The 22139-nt window shown below is 27.0% G+C and overlaps 2 protein-coding genes across 3 annotated transcripts; one reads left to right on the top strand and one right to left on the bottom strand.

Annotated features, from left to right (window-relative positions):
* Positions 1–5821: 5821 nt before the first annotated feature.
* Positions 5822–16304, bottom strand: LOC100210488 (H/ACA ribonucleoprotein complex subunit 1). 2 transcript variants are annotated; one of them, XM_065812828.1, is made up of 8 exons: positions 16185–16304; positions 15484–15621; positions 7469–7616; positions 6820–6880; positions 6681–6741; positions 6465–6575; positions 6356–6391; positions 5822–6137 (listed from the first exon to the last, which is right to left on the bottom strand). In XM_065812828.1, exons 2-8 carry the CDS (start codon positions 15605–15607, stop codon positions 6118–6120), a joined length of 561 nt encoding a protein of 186 aa, XP_065668900.1. In that variant the 5' UTR covers positions 15608–15621; positions 16185–16304; the 3' UTR covers positions 5822–6117. The 2 variants fall into 2 exon arrangements, with proteins under 2 accessions (XP_065668900.1, XP_065668901.1); XM_065812829.1 differs by lacking the exon at positions 16185–16304 and adding an exon at positions 15939–16014.
* Positions 16206–21308, top strand: LOC100206816 (nuclease EXOG, mitochondrial). Its single transcript, XM_065812827.1, has 4 exons — positions 16206–16348; positions 17708–18033; positions 18636–18850; positions 20867–21308. The coding sequence occupies exons 1-4, from the start codon at positions 16206–16208 to the stop codon at positions 21296–21298; spliced, it is 1116 nt and encodes a 371-aa protein (XP_065668899.1). The 3' UTR covers positions 21299–21308.
* Positions 21309–22139: the final 831 nt, after the last annotated feature.

Raw genomic sequence — 22139 nt, 5'->3', positions numbered from 1 at the left:
TAAGTAAACTGCTAATTGTTAAATTTCAAAAAAATAATTTGTAGCGGCTATATGCAGACTAGGTCTAATAACTTTAAAAATTTGAAAAAATAGAGGAGAGCCATTGATTTCTGATTGCCAAGGAAGTGGATGGTAGCGGTAGCACTTTTAAATACTTTTTAGCGATATGTATAGTGATACAGAACATTTACACTGCAATAAAGTATCAAATGTTACAAAAATATAAATAATATACCACGATCGGAACCCACACCTCCTCACGTTGGCAAATTTCTTTTTCTAACAATTTGCGCTTATGAAGGTGCACCAAGATCGTTATATGTTAAAATAATAGTTTTTATGGGTCAAAAAAGTTCATTTGATATCGAATGACTATGCAATAGGAGTTAGTTTACAGTTGGAGGCATAACATACCAGTATCAAGATTAAAGAGAAACTGTGTCTGTAAGTCTGTTTGCCAATTTATTTTTAAACCTTGATAAATTTTATAGCTGATTATAAAAGTCACTCATTCTTCATGAAAAATGTATAACTCGGCTTTAACGTTTGATTTTTCAAACCCATCTTCTTCTGTGCATAACATTGGAGTCTGCTTTTTTGTATTGCAGAAATTATTCCACTAAAATATCTTACAAGATGGGATAAATATGTACATTGTGTACAAGAGTTGGGTTTTTGATCACTTGATATTGTTTATTGCTGAGGTGAGTATCCATTTTTAATGAAAGAGCTTCCTTAATCCTATATTTAAGGTAAAGGTAATAAAGCCTATATTAAAGGGAAAGAAGGCCCTATAATTATGGGGCTTTATAATAATATACAAAACATAATATTATACAAATATAACATTAATATACTATATGTTATTGTATATATATATATATACAAATAATATGCAATAATACAAATGATAATACAAAGTAATAATACAAATAATATACAAATATAATATAACCTTAATAAAATACACAACATAAAAGAAAAAATGTTAGAAAAGAGGAATGTTTCACAATTGGGGCCCCATAAATATGGGGCCTTCTGGAATCAAAATTGCTATTTTTGTTGGTTATAAGATTTTCGTGAAGCCATTGATGTTTTTTTATCATACTTTCTGCAATACTATTTAAGTTTTTTCTTCACCTTTAAACTAAATATAGCTAAGTAACTTTACATTAACCCTATACTTAATTACTAGCGCAACATGTTTTTTAAAAAGGCTTTCCGTTTCAAAAATATTCGCCAGATTGTTTTGTATATAATATATATATATATATATATATATATATATATATATATATATATATATATATATATATATATATATATATATATATATATATATATATATATATATATATATATATATATATATATATATGGTAAAGCTTCAGTTAAGCGGCGTAAAATAATTATATTTTTTCGCTTGTTGCGCTATCGTGTGAAGACTTGCTTAAAGTAGCAACTTTTTAATATAAACATAAGGAATATTTTTATTTTTTTTTAGGTTTTAGGGATAAATGCGTGAAAAGGGTGCAAGAGGGTATTATTCGGAAGCTCTACACCTCTCACACCTTGGGTAGAGTGGGTTAAAACTTAAATATTATTTTTTTGTAATAATAAATAGTATTTATATAAAACACAAATTTTTCATAAAAAAATCAAACTCAACTATATACAAAACTTAATATACAAAAAGATTATATACAAGTATCAACTTAATAAATATATACATACACACTATACATACACCTATCAAGAAGTGTATATAGATTCAGCTAAGTGAATCTGAATAAACTTATTATTAATTATATATATAGTTGTTAATCACTACATTCCTGAATCCTCTGCCATCCCTCTTCCATCATCAGGCCCATATGCGGAAGGCCCTTTTTGATTTAGGCCCAGGGTGGCTTTGGCGCCAAACCAATAAATCACTCCTAGACAAGTCTATATTTAAAACAAAAATATTAAATGAGTGCTTGAAAAATTAAAATGAAAAACAAAAATTAAAACACAGTAAAAAACTTACCAAGGAGGTCTTGGTTTTCACTCTGGGTGCAAAATGGCAGTGATGACATGGATGAAGCTGGTAAATTTAATTTTTAAAATTTTTAATATGAAATAAGTTTAATAAAAATTATAAAAAATAGTGTTCATTTAGTAAATAACCATTTTAAAAAAAAAAATTTACAACATCATTAAGATATATCATCTACCAAGTTATTCACTTTTGCGCCTCTTACCTCCTTTAGTGTAATAGAAAGTGAGAAATACCTTTTATATTGTCGCTTCAAGACAACTTGCACAGCATCAAGACAAGCAGAAGTCATTTTTTTAAGCTGGTTACCAATGAAGCTTATACGAGTGTTAGTGGTTAGCAATGGAGCATATATTGATTTTAAAATGTTAGGGGCTAGAGTATTCCCAAAAAATCTGTTCTTCTGCAAAACTGAGCAGCTGTATTAGATTTACTATTTGTAATTATTAGCAAAACTTTTTTTCACTAACTGACTACCAGAAACATAATCGAAAGTTGCATCCTCACCTAAAACATAAAACTTTTCCATTCAAGGCTCAGTAGGGAGTTTTCCAAACAATGCAAGCGCGCACATTTCTTTTATTGCAGTTTTATTACAAAATGCCTCTCTTAGAATAGCAAACTTTTACATTTTACTGTTCCAACAGTGAGGAAATTTTTAAACTTACTGTAATGCTTCATAAAAATGAAACAATTATGAAAAAGAATATGAAGCCGATTTCCATGATATCTAGGAATAACACTTCGTAGTAGATCGTTTTTATTTAAAAAATTTACAAATCCTTTCGGATCACCTTTGACATCTATAAACCTCATTTTGTTCATGGCTAAAACAATTTTAACTGCCATTCAATTATTTCCAAATAACTAACAACTCTCACACTCAAGAGAACATTCAAGCGACATGAAACTGCACACTCAAGCGACATGAAACTGCAATTGTGTCAAGAGGGTGCAAATGGCAGTTCAGCATTCAAATTCTTGCCCCAGGTTGCACAAACTTTGCTTATAGTAAGATGGTTGACTGCAACTCTGTCTGACATTGTATTAGATATATTTTCAATAATCGAGTTATGACATTCATCAAAGCTACTTTGGTAAAAATCTGAATAAACAAATGCCATATAATCAATTGAAATGCATAAATGACTTTCATAATCAAATGCTGCTCCTCCTGGCTACTGATCTAGAGCAAACACAAGACATTTATCTTAAGATGTTAAGTTAATGCTATTAATGTGGACACTTTCTTGTGTTGTAGCATCAAACCCAAGAGTAGGATTATTATTATGCATAGCCCACTCTGCTGCTTGCAAATCTGGAATACTGCCAAGTTCACGAGCTCTTTGCTCAACAGTACTTCGATGAGGAATATTATTAAAAATAACACCCATATAATACCCTATTTTGCTCATAAGATATAGAATGTTACTTGTTGGTTATATTAACAGCATATTATAAACTATTATTCTTATTTGTAATAAATATGTTTTATCATCTTCTGGCATAATTATATTTCTTTCCTCCTTAATCTGGAGCAAATCATTCTCCAAACTAGCAATTACCCTGATACTTGTAAAAAACAGCAGCATTATGCTTAGTTTTGAGTTGCCTTAAATTATGCTTTTCATTTCAAAGCTTTTTTATCAGCTTTAAGTGACAAATCTGCTCACAGTAATTTTATTTTTTTGTGTGTGTTTTTCAGATCTGGTATTTCTGCCCATAAAGCTTTAATTATTTTTTCTTTTTGTTTAACATTTTGTGAACACGTAATTGACATCTGACGTGCCATCACCCAAGTGATGGCACGTCAGATGTCAAAGGTGAAGAAACAATGTTATTATTGGTAAAATATTTCAATTGCTACAAATGACCGGTGATTATTTTGGGGATAACTGACAAAGATCTTCTTTACATTTGAGTTATTTATTCTTGAGACCAGTTAAATAAAAAATTTTAATTTTAAACAATTTCCTCGATTGACCATTTTTTTTGACACCGAATTCAGTAAATGGGGCAGCCATTATGAATTCTATTTTTTTTTTTTTATTATCGGTGAGCTCAAACATGTCCTATTCACCTGTGATTTAATTAGTATCTGAGTTGATCAACGCCATCAGATTTAATAGCCTGCGCAACACAGTATTTATGAGCATTTTTGGACATGTGGTGAATAGAGTTTAGTTTTCTTTGCAAATTCCTTTGGTTTTTTCATTTCGTTACGTAAATCCTTTAAAAATTGTATTTTTTAGCTTCAAATTCAGTACATTCGATATAAAATTTAGTCTTTTCATTGTTATTGTTTATAAGAATCGCTAATATAACAAAATTTTTAATATACCAGAAGCATTTTTTAATTCTTTGCTTAAATAAGATTTTCTTTTATTTCAATATTTGAAATAGAGCCAAAAGATTATAATAAGTCAAAACTTTTTTAAGAATTATTTAAAAATGATATAAAGTTTTATATTACTTTTACAAAAATAAATAAGTGTATACTTTTCTAATAACTTTGATAAAACAATATCTATTTTCAATCTGACTCTACAAATTCTGTAAATCTCTTATTCTACAAGGTCCCATATGACAACCTTTTCTTTTTTTCTTTCTTGTGCATTACCACTTTGTTTCTTTCACGTTTTGCTTCAAATTTTATTAAAATAAAATTTAGAGACGTACTTAATTTGGATATGATTATAGATCAAAAGAGCTAGAACTTTTACAAAGTGTTTTAATTCATAAATTTCCTTATAAACATGTTTCTTTACTCAAAATTAATAAAAAATGTTAACTAAGTAAAAGTTAACAACAAAAAATTGCGCTGGTAGTAGTAGCTCTTTTTTTCTCTATTCCCTTGAGGAACATACAATGCGTTTGCAATAGCGCAAATAATTTCAGCACCGAGTAAAGTTCTCATTTTAAAAAAGCACTCAAGAATTTGAGATTTCACAGGACTGGAAATTAAAGCTAAAGTTAGGATTCCATAATATACCCCAATTATATTTATAACATAAAAGCTTGATAAGTATATTACATTTTAAATAAATTTTAAGAGATTGCTTACAGGCCATAGTAAGATTTTTGGTGTTTTCCCTTTAAGCAATCTCGCAGACTAGTTATTAAACGAAAATATCTTGATTTTTTAAACTAATAACTGCAATTTCTTAAAAAGCACCTTAGCCACTACGAGTACTAAATTAAAGCTACAAAATTTTTTCAACTACAAAATAAAAGTTTTATGAAAAAATTTTCACTTCTTAAATAAAAAATCGATGCAATTTAATATTTTAATAAAAAGGCAATTTTATAAGTAAAAATAATTTTCTTAAAAAAAGGGCACATTATTCACAAAAGAGTTGAGTGACGACTCATGATAACAGAAGAACTAATCCCTAAAACCCTCACAACTCTTTTGCAAATGTACCATTTTATTAGGAAAAATAATTTCCATCTTCGCGAAATATACGCGATATACCACAGTATTACGATAAATTAATATCGTGTTATCAATAATATAACATAGATAAATAATATCAAAGTGCACTAAGTAATAATTTTGAAATAATGAATAAATAAACATTTAAAAAAAAAAAAAAAAATAAACATTTGCTTTATAACCTGATTTTGCTAGTATTTTTTGAATTAAATAAGGCTATTTTACTAATAGAAATAAAGGAAAAAATATCCTGTGAAAGCACCCAAGGTCCAGTTTTATTTTAAAATTTTTACTTTTTAATATTTTTAAAAACAATCAGAGTATCTTCGCCGAGAAAAAATAAATAATTTAACTGTCTGATTTTTATCTCTTCCAATGCTTATCGATAATAATGATATTCATAAAAAAAAAGTCTTTATACAAAGCTATTTTTACAACCAGTTTGATGTCTTTAAATTAACCAGGTTTTCATTCATTTAAAAATGAAAATTGCAAAATTCTGTCATTTCTTGACTTTAATTTTAAGAGTTAACTAAATAATGAGAAAATGTTTAAAGTTCGCACTTTCATAACGCATCGAAATTCGCAGTTTCTTGACTTGACAAACATTTATAATTCAAATTTCTGGCGTTCCTTTGAGTTTTTAATGTCCACGTCCGCGACCTACACATAAAAAAAACACAAATAAGAGTATTTCTTACAGTGCAATTAAATAAAATTTTATAACATATAATAATAATGATATATATATATATATATATATATATATATATATATATATATATATATATATATATATATATATATATATATATATATATATATATATATATATATATATATTATATATAAACATAATTTTAACTTAAAATTAAACTAACCTCTAAAACCACCTCCAAAACCACGTCCACCACCACCTACAATAAAAAAATAAATATTGAGTTAAATATATAATAAACAAAGTCTAAATAACTACAGAAAAAAGAATACCTCTTCCCCTTGAATTGAATCCACCACGTCCACCACCACCTCTTCCTCCTCTACCACCTCCGCCTCTGCCACCTCCACCTCTACCCCCACCACGTCCCCCACCGCGTCCACCTAAAGATTCAAAACTTAAATATAGTTAAATAACTAAATGAATGAAATTTTTTATATTTAAAAATATATTAAAAAGTTTTGATAAATCAAATTTATCTCGTTTACCTCTCGTTTCAGCCTGTGTAAACCTTGATAAAGGTAGGAGTTTATTTGGATCAATAAAGAGCTAAAGTAAAAAAAAAGTTATCTTTAAAATTATCTTTAAAATTAAAAAAAATTATAAAAAAAACCCGATAAAATAAACCTTTTGTAGCTTTTTAAATGATGAGGCATTCATTCCGTCTGATAATTTAACTGAGAAAAAGTTTGTAATCAGTCAAAGAATATATTACAAATATAAAATAAACATAAGATAAATGTTTTTTTCTGATCAATGATCAGAAAAAAACATTTATCTAATTATATCCAAATATATATTAGCCTTAGCATGTATTAAAAGATTATCACAACCTGTGTTAAACTAGCGTAACCAAATAATACTGCAGATAAACAAATTATATATCGCAGGTAAACAAATTATATTGCAGATAAACAAATTTTGTTTGGTATACATGAAGTAGTTAGAAATTAAAATGTCAAAAAATAAAATAAAAAAAATAATACAAGATATTAAAAATTAGTATGTGTTGAAATAAATTTTTTAGATAAGACATATACACCTCCCACCGCTGGGTATTTTAAACCAGAATCAAATATGCTGGTATGAAGAATGCAACATTGGAATTAAACAGCACTTATCTCTTTTTAAATAAAAAATTTATTTGACTATTGACAGAGATAAGTAAGCCTTACATTTTTGCAAAAATTGCAGTCATTGGAGACTGAGAAAAACTAAAAACCTTAAAAGTTGTACCTGCTTGATTTAGTTACATAATAAAATCTGAAAAGATATGAATTCTGTGATTGGTCCAAAAATCTCATCTACTTTGCCTATTTGTTGTTTATTTTCTAGATAAATAGGTGCATTGAAGTATGGCACTAAGTCATTTGTGCATTTTAAGACAAGATCGCTTTCACAAGGATGTAGGAATTCACCAATTTCTAAAAAATTAACAGAGACATTAAAAAACATACAATGTTTATATCATATTTAGGTTTTGAAAAAAGAACCTCCACTAAGTATTTTTATTAAAACTATATTAATTATACATAAATAACAATGCTATTTATATAACCATGATAACTATATATAAAATTTGCTAAAAATAATTTCTTTAGTACACACACACACACACACATATATAAATATATATATAGGTTAATAGATTAACCATTATTCAGGTACACAAGCTATAGTAGTGATATACATTGTTATTAAATGTTGTATGAGTAAGTGCATTAGTAACTTGTATAATTAGTAATACGCTGTTATATTGTATGGGAAGTTTGTGTATCTAGGGCTATCCCACTTTATTTGAAAACTATAAAATTCTAAGTTATGCTTCTTAGTCACGTTTAGTTATAAAAGCTTATATTTTTAAATCTTATTTTAATTCTCAGAAAGCGTTGTCACTGCAAGTTATTATCGAAAAACAAAGCATCTCACCTTACTGCAATAAGATGTGAGAGCGAGAAACCCTCAAAAGAGCGATGTGTAACCTCAAGTGATGGAATAAAGACAAAATCCTCTAAGATAATAATAATTTATTATCTTTGAAATAAAGAATTTTAATTCTTAATTACCAGATTCTAATTTCTTAAATTTAAACTGGGCTAAAGTGTCATTTGTTGCAGGCTTGACCAGGAAGGCATACTATTGCACACTGTTATTATATTTAGTTTCGACAATTTGGCCAACAAGTTTTTACACATTTGCTTGATGATAAGGTTATGTTAATGTTAAATGTTGAATTATTTCAAAAATGCGCTAAAAAAACTAAACTAAGATAAAGTTAAAAAAAATGTTAACTGGAAAAAAAATGTAAATGAAAGAGAAAAAAATTAATAACTTAACATAAAAAAACTTAAGTAAAATAACCTTTTTTTGAGCGATGTTATAGCATTCTTTTTTTCTATAGAATCCTAATCTAATAATAATAGGGATCTGGCGCAAATAAAAAACAAGAAGTTGGGAAGTATAAAAACTACATTGTTGATGTAGTATAAATGTGCTGTTGTAGATACTACTTCAAACATTGAAAAATGAAAGTTGTACAACAAATAGAAAGCTTTTTAAAAACACAGTCTTCCGCAATTTTTAAACTTTAAGATTGCTCTTGCGGCCCTGACCCCGAGCGCGCATAATTGCGCTCTATGACAACATATTATAATTTTACAAGCGTAATATAAAACACGGTTGGCGATTTTCTTCATCACAAGCTCTGTATGTATATATATATCATGCCTTGTTACGAGATTTCGCTGTGGAGCGAAAACGCGTAACGCATTTCTAAGTAACTCAACTCAGCAAATATATTTTGCATCGTTAGAAGTTATATTGCGTCACTAGCATCTTTTCAAGTATTTTTATTATTTTTTTCAAATATGAACTAAATTTTATTTTGAAAAAAATATTTTTTTCATGAAACGTAAAATAATGTTTGTTTATTTTCTTATGATTTTGCAGTTGGTTTTTGGTTATTTTATTAACTGTTAATAAATTTTTTCTTATTAAATTTGTGAACTCTTTCTAATAATGTTTTTAAACAATAAAGAGTTTTTTTTTGTTATTTATCAGTTACCGATAACATATTCATGATCATAATTAATTTTCATAAATTAAACAAACATCATTAAAACTTTACGTTATTGAATTAACAATAAACAAAATATCGTATTAATAAAATATTTACGTCAAAATAAATCGTGCATTTTTTTTAACTATTATGACTTAAAATAATTTTTATATTTAAAAGGAATTTATATATTTAATTCCTTAAGATAAAACTTAAAACACTATTTTTTTTTAACTAATTTTTAACAACAACAAAAAAAATTATGAAACAAACTGTTTCTTTAACAAAAAATCTATTAGTTTACAATTGCGGTTAAATGCTTTTACTTACGACTTTATTTCTTCTGAATAAACGTCACGTTAACGGTAATCAAAAGATAATTTAAATATTCTAAAAGATATAAGTTTTTGCGTAGCGCAAAACTGCTGAACGCGTAGGCAAATCGCCTTTTTGCAAGCAAAATGCGAGCTGCATAACGCTTCTTAACAACGCCTGCGATATATATATATATATATATATATATATATATATATATATATATATATATATATATATATATGTATGAGCTGCAGCAAAAGAGAGAGGTTTAAGGGTAATGCCCCCCTCCCCCACAAAAAAATATTTTTCATATCAAGCCAAAACTAAATATTTTAGTTAAAAATTGGAGATGATGACTTCCGTTTATTTTTCACAAGTTTTTCATCAATATTTTTGAATAATAAATAATAAAAATCACAAGCGAAAATTCCTAAAATTAGTCATAAATTGGGTATTATTAGGCGATAATAGATGTCCAAAATATACTATAAATATGTTTTTATAGCGGAATTTGCATTTTACATGGATTTTAAATTTACTAAAATATACATTTTTAAAAGTATTTTGATCTAGTTTAATAGTATATGGAGTATTTCATAAAAATAAAATAAAAATGAATAATTGAACTATTTTTAATAATTTAGGTAGCAAGTACAATTGTATAAAGAAAAAAAAAAAAGTTTTTCAGCATGTATTTATAGAAATAAAATAAAAATAGAGACACTAGTATTTTTAATAACATAAAATAGGTATATATTGGGAGCTTTGAAGTTGGTTTAAATAATTTCATGTGCAGATGATTTTTTTTTTGTGTGAATAATATATGTATATTAGGATTTAATAAAACCATATCAATCAAGTCCATACATATGGACTTTAGTTTAAGGAAGAAGTTGAAATTGAAGAAAAAACTTTTATTTTAGGCTAATTTCAAACATAAATAACTTATGCAAATATACAATAATAAAATAATTTTAATTTCTAATTAAACTCTATACTATAACATTTGTTTATAAAAAGTCTATACATATGTCAGGCCTTGTTACGAGATTTCGCTGCGTAGCGAAAACGCGTAGCGCATTTCTAAGTAACTCAATCAGCAAATTATTTTGCATCGTTAGAAGTTACATTGCGTCACTAGCGTCTTTTCAAGTACCGCATTGTAATTAAAGTTATTTTATTAACGCGTTAAAAATCATACAAACAGTTTGTTTTTTTCTCACTATAACAAAAGTTACAAATAAAATCTAAGTTCTTATTAAAAAAATCATTTTTATAATTTTTTTCAAATATGAACTAAATTTTATTTTGAAAAAAATATTTTTTTCATGAAACGTAAAATGTTTGTTTATTTTCTTATGATTTTATATTTGGTTTTTGGTTATTTTATTAACTGTTAATACATTTTTTCTTATTTAATTTGTGAACTCTTTTTAATAATGTTTTTAAACAATAAAGTTTTTTTTTGTTATTTATCAGTTGCCGATAACATATTCGTGATCATAATTTATTTTCATAAATTAAATGAACGTCATTAAAACTTTACGTTATTGAATTAACAATAAACAAAATATCTTATTAATAAAATATTTACATCAAAATAAATCGTGCATTTTTTAAACTTATTATGACTAAAAATAATTTTTATATTTAAAAGGAATTTATATATTTAATTCCTTAAGATAAAACTTAAAAAACTTTTTTTTTTAACTAATTTTTAATAACAAAAAAAAAAATGAAACAAACTGTTTCTTTAACAAAAAAATCTATTATTTTACAATTGCGGTTAAATGCTTTTACTTACGACTTTATTTCTTCTGAATAAACGTCACGTTAACGGTAATCAAAAGATAATTTAAATATTCTAAAAGATATAAGTTTTTGCGTAGCGCAAAACTGCTGAACGCGTAGGCAAATCGCCTTTTCGCAAGCAAAATGCGAGCTGCGTAGCGCTTCTTAACAAGGCCTGATATGTGCATTAGGGTGTTGACTTTTTGGTAAATTTTTGGTATCACCAGTTTCCAATAAAAAAAAGATGAACTTTGGTTTTAAAGTCATTGATTTTATTTAATTTTTGTAAAATTAAATAAAACCACTGATATATAGGAACCAGTGTGTAAAAAAGGGTCACCTGCCATGACCCTTGATTGACACACTGGTTCCTATATATCAGTGAATTTTTTTTCTTCTTAAGTATATCAACTTGGGTCTCAAAAGAACCAGAATTTTATAGTGATTTCAAAGTTAATAATTTTTTCTACTGAAACATTAAAAAAATATATATATTGCAAACAAAATGTCATAAAAAACGGCCTTTTCAATTTTTAATTAAAAATTGTTGTTTTTTGTATATCAAATTTAAGCAATTCATTGTTGATATACTTTTGAAGAAAAAAAAATCACTGATATATAGGTGTGTAATCAAGGGTCGTGATGGGTGACCTTTTTCAAAAATTAAATAAAACCAATGACCTTTCAGTTACTTTAAAGCAAAGTTCATCTGTTTTTTATATTGGAAACTTTATTTTAGAAAATTCATATCCCTAATGTGCATATAGTTTTAAATTTATACATAAATGAAAAAATGTTGTGTTTTGCAAGAAATAATTTATCATTTTTAATCGCTCTTGGATACAGTTATTGTTTTTTCTTTCAAGAAAAAATATGAAACCTATATATATTTTTAATAGCCTGGATAATGTTGTGTTTAATTATAATATTAATAAAAAAAATTGCAGATTTTTTTTTTTTAATTTTGGCCAAAAATCAAGTTTTTAAGGACCACTTTGTGCTGTGACAATTAGGGTACCAATAGTTTTATTTCTAAGACAACCAGCAAAATTAGGAATTTAAAATTTTAGAGCAATAAGAATTCTATCTAGTAGATCAATTGAATTTTTATCAATTTTAATTACCCAGATTATTGTGCTGACTACTTTCTTTGACATTTTCTACTAAGACTACAAAATAAAATTAAGTTCTAAATAGGCAACATTTGGAGGATGAATGCTCAGCTATCCATGAGGCTCTCTTTTAGGGTACATAAAACCTCTTAAAGGGATAGTTGTAACTCCATTGAGCCCTAGATGTAATATGTGCATCTCCATAACCAGTGTTGCTTTTGTTTAACTTTCAAGGGTTTAATATGACTCTTATGCATGTTGAACATTAAAAGATATATTGTGAAAAGGAGCTAGAAAAATTTGGTGAAAAAGCAGTTAAAGAAAAAGATTCAAAAAGGAGAAAAGCAGTTACTACATCACCCCCTTACAAATCTGCAAGCACTCCTGGAACAGCTGTTAAGTTGGCACTACCAAAATAACAGGGAAAGAGGGCTAAAGTTGTACAAAAACTTTTAACAAAAATTAATGAAACCCATATCCCAGAAAAAATGCATAGTGAAAAAAAATTAGATGCTTTAACTGCACAATTGGTTCTTAATTTTTACCAGCATGATGATATATTTAGTCAAGCATAAGGTAAATGAGACACCATTGTGGTGAGATTAACGGACAATAGAGAAACTGTGTAAAAGCACCACTTGTCTATGACTGTTAATGAAGCTTATGCAACTTTTAAAGGTGATTATTCCAAAAAATCAGTTGGAAAATCAAAGTTTGCAAGTTTACGCCCACCACAAGTTTATTGTTGTCACCATCGCAAGAAACGTTTGTTGTTGTCAACAACATCAAAATACAATCTTTATCCTTAAAGCCCTACACAAGATTGATTCAAACTTTCCATTTTATTTCACATGAATTTCCTCTAAGCATTGTATGTGATAGTGAAAAAGAAATTTGTTATAATACTATGTGTACAACATGCAAAGATGCTGTAAAGTTTCATAATCTTTATGTTTTTAATGAAATTGACAAGTATAGATCCATTAAATGGTACCAATGGGAGAAAATAGTGGAAGGTAACAGAAAAGAATATATTTAAAAGTTAAAAAAAAGGGAAGAATTAATGATCTTTACAGCACCTTTTCGAAATCTTTACCTTTATTTCTTTGGCATTATTTTATCAAACAGAAACAATCAAAGACATATTGCAACCATAAGATCCAACTTCAAAGTAATCCAGACACCGCCATACTTCAAGTGGATTTTACTGAAAATTTTATCAACTTTGTGGCAAAATGAAGTGCGGTCAGCACATTGGCACAAGAGGCAAGTTACTGTGTTTACTACTGTATTTTGGTACTAAAATTTATGCTCATCAGCTGTCATAGTTTCAGATGATTTAAGCCATTCAAAAGAATCTATTCTTATATTTGTTCATAATTTATTATCTGATCATGTTGAATGTTTCCAGTGTTTCATGTTTCAAGTGTTAAAATACTACAGATTAGGACAGACGGACCAATTAATTAATTTAAAAATCATTTTATTGTATTCTACCCTGGTTGGAAAAACAGCATGATTTACAATTATTTTCTAACTTTTTTGCTGCTTCTCACAGAAAAAAACCAGTAGATGCTATTGGTGGGACCATTAAAAGAATAGCAATGCAAAAAATAATCCAGAGAAAATTAGCAATAACTGATGCCATCACTTTTCATAAAGCTGTTAAAAATAAAACTAATTTTAATGTCTATTTTGTTTCGATGGAAGATGTTACAATTACAAAAAAAAAAATCAAATTGATGAGTTATTCACAAAAGCACTAGCAAAACCAGGAATATTTCATGCACACCAAATTCAAGACAATAATAAAACAATAGAAATGCAACCCTATTCAAGTGCAAAGTATTTAGTGAAACAGTTAACATCTCCAGATAAAATCACCAAAAAATATTAAAACATTGTATATACGACAGCGATATAATATGTTACACTAATATAATATGGGCGTGTTCTAAGGATAACTATGAAGAACTATTTTTATTAAGATGTAATTATAAATTGACTTGTTACATGACTTATACCTCTATACTAAGTTTTAAATTTATAAAAAACAGCCAATTAACCTGGTTTATAAATACCCAAAACTGTGTGGCCATGCTGTGATGTTTACTACTAATTAATTAAAGGTGCACCTGATTGAAACTTTATAAAAAAAATTTTTATTTAGCTATAAAACTTATAAGAGTAAGGTCAAAAACTTTTGTTTAATGTCAAGTTGATAATTCAGTTTATCTATATTAGCCGAATCACAGTGTTGATCTAAAAATGAAAAAACAATGAGAAAATGTTGGTCAGGTTGTGACGTTTTATATTTTCTTGCATGAATGAGAGGCTAATATATCCACCAAATTTTTTTTCTTGTTTTTTACGGTACATGATGTGAGCTAATTAAATAGAAAAATTTAACTTTTTATACCTTTTTTAATAATAGATTATTAAAAGCTTAATACAAAAATAAAAATGCTTGCCATGCTGTGACAATCGTGGAATAGCTGCGTCTCATAATCATGAGTCATGATTTCATTATAACAAGTGCCATAATCATGCATAGCATTTATCTTAATTGTATGCAGCATTGTCATAACAGGTGTCATAAACATTATAACAGGACTGACGAGACAGCAGGACTGAAAGGACAAGAGGGTATTTACGATCATCAATTACCTTTAAAATACTTAATAAGCTGCTAGTTCCCACACAACACATAAACATAGAATGGATGGAAGGCCATTCCAGAAATTAACTACACAATTAATAAATTGAATTAAAAAATTTAAACTGAAGGAAGCAAAAACCTCCTTTAGATGGCTTTTATTGTGTTTATATTACATCCATTTGATTATACATTTATAGATGTTTACAATTAAAAACTATTTAAAGCATTTTAGTTTAATGTTTAATAAAATATCTTAAGTACTATATAAAAAAGTTTTTCTTTGAAAAGAACCAAAAAAGAAATAAAAATAAGAAAGCAAAAGTTTATATTTTAAAGAAAAAGTAAATATTTACCTGTTACTTTTTCAGGAGGGCCAGTATCAAATTGGCGAAAATTACCACCACCACGTCCAAAACCACCACGTCCACCTCCCCTTCCACCTCCTCCTCTGCCACCACCTCGTCCTCTAAAACTCATCTTTACAAGTCTTCCTGTTTAAATATTTTAAATATAAAATATAGAATATAAAATGATACAATGGATACACAAACAGTAGAATATATAAAACTATGTTGGCAATAAAACAAATAAAGAACACAATTATTTTGAAATAACAGGATAATAACTCGATTTCATAGCTTTCCGAAGTTTTAAAATCATGCTTCGAGAAAAATAATCAAATTATAGAAGGTTTATCTTAAATATCACAAACAATCTGACAGCTTTAACTCTTCATCAATTAGTTTGTGTATTTTCGATAAAAATAAAAATGTAGATTAGTAAATGATAGTAAATGAACGTGTTAGACCTTCAGAAGAATACAAGAGACTTTTTTTTTAGCTCGATATGTAATCGGGTGCCATTATGGGTCACCTCGTGTCTTCGAACTAATATTTAAATTAATTTTTATTTTATAAATTAGGCAATTTTTCGCAATAAAAATGTAACGTTAACTTTATACTAATAAATATGTATATATACATTCAAAGTAATTAGGAAAATTACAGTTTAAATAATTAATTGATTAATTTGTAAAAAAATAGATAAATCTTACTTGCTTAAGCATACAATAGTGATGGCCGCAAACTTTAAATGGTTTTCAAACCGCAAAGTGTTTCGCCACCCAAGTAAGATAAGCCAAACGATATCATTTTTAGCGGGTCTTGTAATAGGTAGTGGAGTAAAAGAAATAGTTTCTTACATTGATTTACCTATAAAGTGAGTATTTCTTTCAGTCTGAAATAAATTTAAAAATCTATATATAATATTTTGTAAGATTTGAAGAAAGTATTTTAGAGCCATTTGTAAATCTACAACATTACTTGAGTCAAACAGTTTTTGGATTAAGGTTTAGAGATTATTAATAAATATCTATAAAATTTACATTTATCGAAAATTTAATCTTAAGGGTAAAACTTTTTCAAGGGGTTTATATCTTTTTAAGTGATTATGAGTATTTGTTTTGCTACGATATGCAGTAAATTTTTTTATATTTTCATTTTTTTTAAAACTGTTTTGAATAAAAAAGTCATTTTTCTGGAAGTCTATCGTCACATCTGGTGATTAGTATTACGTCAGGTGGATTGAAATAACAAAAGCAGGTTGTTATTGAAGAAATGCACATATATAACATGTTGCAATTGGTATAAGTCAATATGGATATTAATGAATCAAATATATTGGAGTTTATTGCTTTTGACATTTAATCCAGATTTTTTAGCATTTTTGTCAATATGATGCTCAATTACTTTTTGGAATAAAGACTTTTTTGACTTTTTTTTTCTCGTATTTCTTAACAAAGAATTGAAAGTTTTTGAAAAAATATACCTTAAGTAGAGGTTTAAATGTTTAAGGTGTGTTGTTGTTAATGTGTATGTTGGTATTAAATGCTGACAATCATATTGATGATAATAATGGATTTTTGTTTCTGAGAAAGCTATCAATTTTTTCAGTCTATTGACATTGGATATATGATTTGCAATACAAATCAAGTTTATGCTATCTTTACAACATATCCATTCTGCTTAGTTTGACACGATACATCAATCTTGATCTAACATATGCATGCCTCTAATCTATATGTTTTTATATAAATCCTGCTTAGGTCTAATATTTTGCTTTGTATTACACAAATGGTATTGTACAATGTTTGACAGTTTTACAGCAATTATTTACTGTATTTTGTATTTTTTTATTGTAACCATTGAGTTTAAAAGCATGTTTTTCACTTTTTTTGATGCACCATGTTTGCTTTGCCTTGATTGCCATACAAATTTTCATTTTTATTGATATTCAAAGAATGAGAACTAGAAGTTATATTACAAAGTTGGTATTGTTTAGTTGATATCTTATGTATATAATATAAGTTGTAGTTATATTTTAATAAAGGGTATCTTAAAAGTTAATAGTGGGTTAAAAAAATTATCTTCATGTTCTTGTTTTTATCTAAATATAATATCTTTTCTTTATTTTATTTCACACTTTTTTTTATCAGTGTCCAAAAAAATGGCGATTGGTTTGCACTGATTTAACTCTTTGTGTTTGTGTGTATATATATATATGGTTTTAAAATTTTAGATTTAAATCCAATTCACATGAAGGTAATATCCCAGATTTCTCCGTTAATGAAGAAATATTTAGTCCCTCAACAAAACCACTTTTACGATATGGTTTACCTCAATCACCAAGTACACTTGTTTATAGTAATCATGTTGTGCAGTATGACTGTTCAAGAAAAGTTCCTTTGTGGGTCGCCCAACATATAACAAAGGAAAAGTTAACTGGATTAGCAGACCGAAGTAGTTTTACTTTTAAAACTGATGTGAATGTACCAGAAAAGTTTCGTGCAACCAATGAAGATTTTTTAAACAGCGGTTACACTAGAGGTCACATGATTCCTGCGGGTTTGTATTAAAATTTTTTTTAACTCATATACTATAATCTTGGATAATATTTTTTAAATAAATAATATCTCAAAAATTATTTTTATTAAGTTATTTCTTTATGTTATTTTTTGCACATATTTCTTTATAATTGCTGCACAGTTTTTGAGTATAGAAACATGATAATTTCTTTATATTTTTTTACATAGATCAAGAATTTAAATTCAAAGAATCCAAACTTAAATATATTTGTTTATAGTTTATTGCAAAAAAAAAAGTTTTTTGTACGTATGGTTTTTTTTTTCATAATATTTATATTTTATATGTTAAAAGTTAAAGTTAAAAATGTTTTTTTTTTAATCAAAATAATATTAGTTAATTTAAAGCAACTTATATCAGGGTTATTTTTTTAATAGTTTTTTCAGTTCTTTATTTTCACTGTTATTAAATATTTAATTATGACAATAGACTCCATTAACAGAATGTGAGAAGTGATTTGTCTTCTATTACTATATATTATAAAATTCCTGTTTCTTGAGATTTTTTTTTTAAATAAGGCAATAATATTTATATCTTAGGTTTTAGTACATTACATTATATTAAATTTTTTTTTAACGTTTTAGCGGATTCAAAAAGAAATTCATCATCAATGAAAGAGTCTTTTTTATTATCTAATATTGTACCTCAAAATTTTGAAAATAATGTTGGTTTTTGGTATCGTCTTGAAGCATATTGTAGATCACTATCAAAGCGGTTTTCTGATGTATATGTGATATCTGGTCCTCTCTTTTTATCTGAAAATACTTCTCAAAATGAACCAAAGTTCATCAAGTATCAGGTCTGTTATAAAAATACCAAATAAATGGTCTATATATATTTTTTCTTTTTAATGGATAAGCAACATTATAGTGTCCCCTCTGTATTTTTTTAATGTTAAACTATCAGGGCTCAATTTAATTTTTTATAAAGTCACGGATAAAATGTTCGATCAAAACTTGTTTCGGTCGGACAGTGTTCCATCAAATTTTTACGGTTTTATGGAAATTTTTGTTTTTTATTAAATAGTTTCAATTAAATTTGCACGTTTTTTTAAATAGGCTTATAATTTCACGCTGTAGCAACAACGCTTATTATTTTTCTTCATTACAATTTCATAACGGCTGTTTTGAAGTTTTAACAATCTATATGTAATTAAAAAAATTGTTACGAATAACTTTTAATCGTTGTACTTTTTTAAAGTTTATTTTACGCAAAGGCTTTAGGGGTCGTCCATAAATTACGTCACGTAATTTTCGACCGTTATGGACCCATCCCCCCTCCCTCCCTCTCGTCACAAAGTTGTTACACTTAAGAAGCAAGTTTTGTATGAGTCGTCACAAACCAATAACCCCCCTCCTCCTCCTCCTTATAGCGTGACGTAATTTATGGACGACCCCTTTAATAAAATAAAGTCAAAAATTAATTATAATGATCGTTTAAAATAAACGCGTTATGTATAAATTAAATGTTATTTAAATTTTTTTATTAGGTACGTATTTTTTATAATAACTTTAAACGTTTAAAACTATTTCACCATGTTCTAAAAATCTTTTAAAATAATATTTAAATTACTTTAAATTATGAATAAGTTAAATTAAATCTTCCTATTTTAATTGATTTAATTATATTTTGTTTCTATTTTAACAAAGAAATGTTTAAAAAAAAATTTTTCTAAAACTTGACATACTAATTAAAGAAGAAATGATTATAACGTTATTTTTTTAAACAATTTTTTTTTTTTGCAACTTTTTAAAAAAAGTGTTTACAAATTAAAATTTTTTTTTTTTTCTTTTCAATAGTAAATAAATTTGTTCGTTTGTAAAACAATCAATCGAAGTAATTTGTAAAACTGTTTCAGCGTTCAACTCATAAAAACGTTGAAACGTTTAAATCATAAAAAGATCTAAACGGTCGTGGTCAATTTGTAAACAAAAAAAATCATTTGCTTGATCAGCAAACGCGTTCGATCGCACGCCATTCCTGTACAAACTTCATTTTGCAGAATTCGCGTCGTTCAAAATGTTCGATTACTTTGTAAATTGAGCGGACAATCTGAGGTTTTAGCCGGACAATGTCCAATGTCAACCGTTTAATTGAACCCTGAACTATGTTGGGAATAAAATATGTAAATCAAACCAAAATCTGGTTAATGGTAATTTAAGAAAAATAAAATAATTTGTTTATTAATATTTTTCAAAAATAAGCATTTTAAAAATCAACACAAATAAAAATTTGTTGTTAAAATTTTCTTGGTAAAATTTAAAAAAAAAGGAAATCATGTGAGTATGTAAAGGTGTTAAAGATTAAAAACAATTTTGAAGATGTTGCCAAATTTATATCTTTAAAAAAAAATGGCTAGTTTATACCAGTGGTTACTAAACATCATATTACATAGTAAATAATATATACAGTCAATAGTAATATAAATTAGAGAGATTAAAAGCACAAAAATTGCCAAAAAAAATTAATGCACAAGAAAACAGGCGGCAAAACTTTAATTAAGATAACCCCTAGGTAAATCATATACTTTATAAAGCAATTAATGAAGGCAAAAGGACTGTAAATATACTTTTTTGTATTAGGTTATTATTTAGGTTATTTTCATTGACGTTTACTTGACAAATGGGTTTAGGTGTGCCAGGTTTTAATTATGATTTTTGATATTTTGATCAAGAATATTCTTACCACAACATTTTTTATAGTGCCCTTATGAGGTATAATTTTAATTTCTATTTTGCACTTTCTTTTTTGACATTTTTTGTTTAAATTGTTAATGCTAATCTAACAATACAAATAGTTTGAAGTTTTTTTCTAGGTTATTGGTAAAAATGAGGTGGCTGTCCCTACTCATTTATATAAAGTAATACTAGTTGAAAACAATAATAAACCACGAGCAATTGGAGCATTTATCATTCCTAATCAACCAATATCAGACGAAAAAACGCTATTAGATTATCAAGTTAAATTGGAAGATTTAGAAAAACTTGCAGGTTTTAATTTTTTTCCAAAATTAGTTAATTTGAACAGAGTCGGAAATTTATGCTTAGTAGATGGCTGTAAAACTATAACAAAAGCAATGGCAGATACAATGAATTTTTCAAGAACAATAAAAAAAGTAAAATCGATCGAAGAGCTGGACATGATCTGGAAAAGTATAAATGAAAAAAACAAAAATGTTGATAAAAAGTTAATTGATGAATATTGGAAAAAGAAAGAAGCTTTAAAAAATGCAATAAAACCAAGTTAAGACAAGTTAAGACGTTGTTGTTGTTTGTTTTTTTTGGGGGGGGGGGATTTTTTTCTTCCTATATCTTTTTACTTTTAAAAAAACTGCTGTTTCTAAATAAATGTAATATGTTGTTATAAGCGTTATCTAAAGCTTCATTAACATTCATTTAGTTGTATATTTGGATAGGCAGCATATAGATGGCAATTAAACACTGAAAAAAGTCTGTTGATAATTTTGCGATGTACCGTAAGATTGGGTGGCTTTGGCCCATTTTGCACCTCAATGTCTATTGCATGAAAGCCACAAAGTTATTTCCTCAAACACTAAGTACTATTAGAAGTACATAGAAAGGACAGTTAGAACTATCTGTCTCCCATTTGAAAATTATTTACCTGAAGTATCTTTTGGGTGGTTTAAATGGTGGGCCAAAGTGTGTTAGGGTGACTTTGGCCCAACCCTGTAAAAAGGGACTAAAAGAAGCAAAACAACAATAAAAACAACAAATTTTAGGCAAAGAAAATAAATTTACAAAAATAAAGTGACAAAAAAAGATTTAGTAACAAAGTTCTTGTATACAGTAAATAAAATATAGGTACAAACTAAACAAGTATAGGTACCAAGTAAACAAAACAGTTTAGGTATAAAGTAAACAAAAATGACTAAATAAATGTTTTATAAAATTTAGTGAAAAAGTTCTGGAACTGAATAAATTCCTCTTTTCGAAATTTTCTTTGGTTCCTCAATAAAATCGACTATTTCAGACTGGGAAAAAAAAAGTTGCACTGCTGGTAGTGACCATTTCCAGTTAAGTCCATTTTTTTTCATAATAGTAATTTTTGCTCCATTTTTTCTTAATTTT

This window comes from Hydra vulgaris, chromosome 12 (assembly GCF_038396675.1).
Source record: "Hydra vulgaris chromosome 12, alternate assembly HydraT2T_AEP".
Classification (NCBI taxonomy): domain Eukaryota; kingdom Metazoa; phylum Cnidaria; class Hydrozoa; order Anthoathecata; family Hydridae; genus Hydra; species Hydra vulgaris.
Note: the sequence above shows the minus strand (reverse complement) of the source record. Positions and strands in the feature narration are given on the sequence as shown.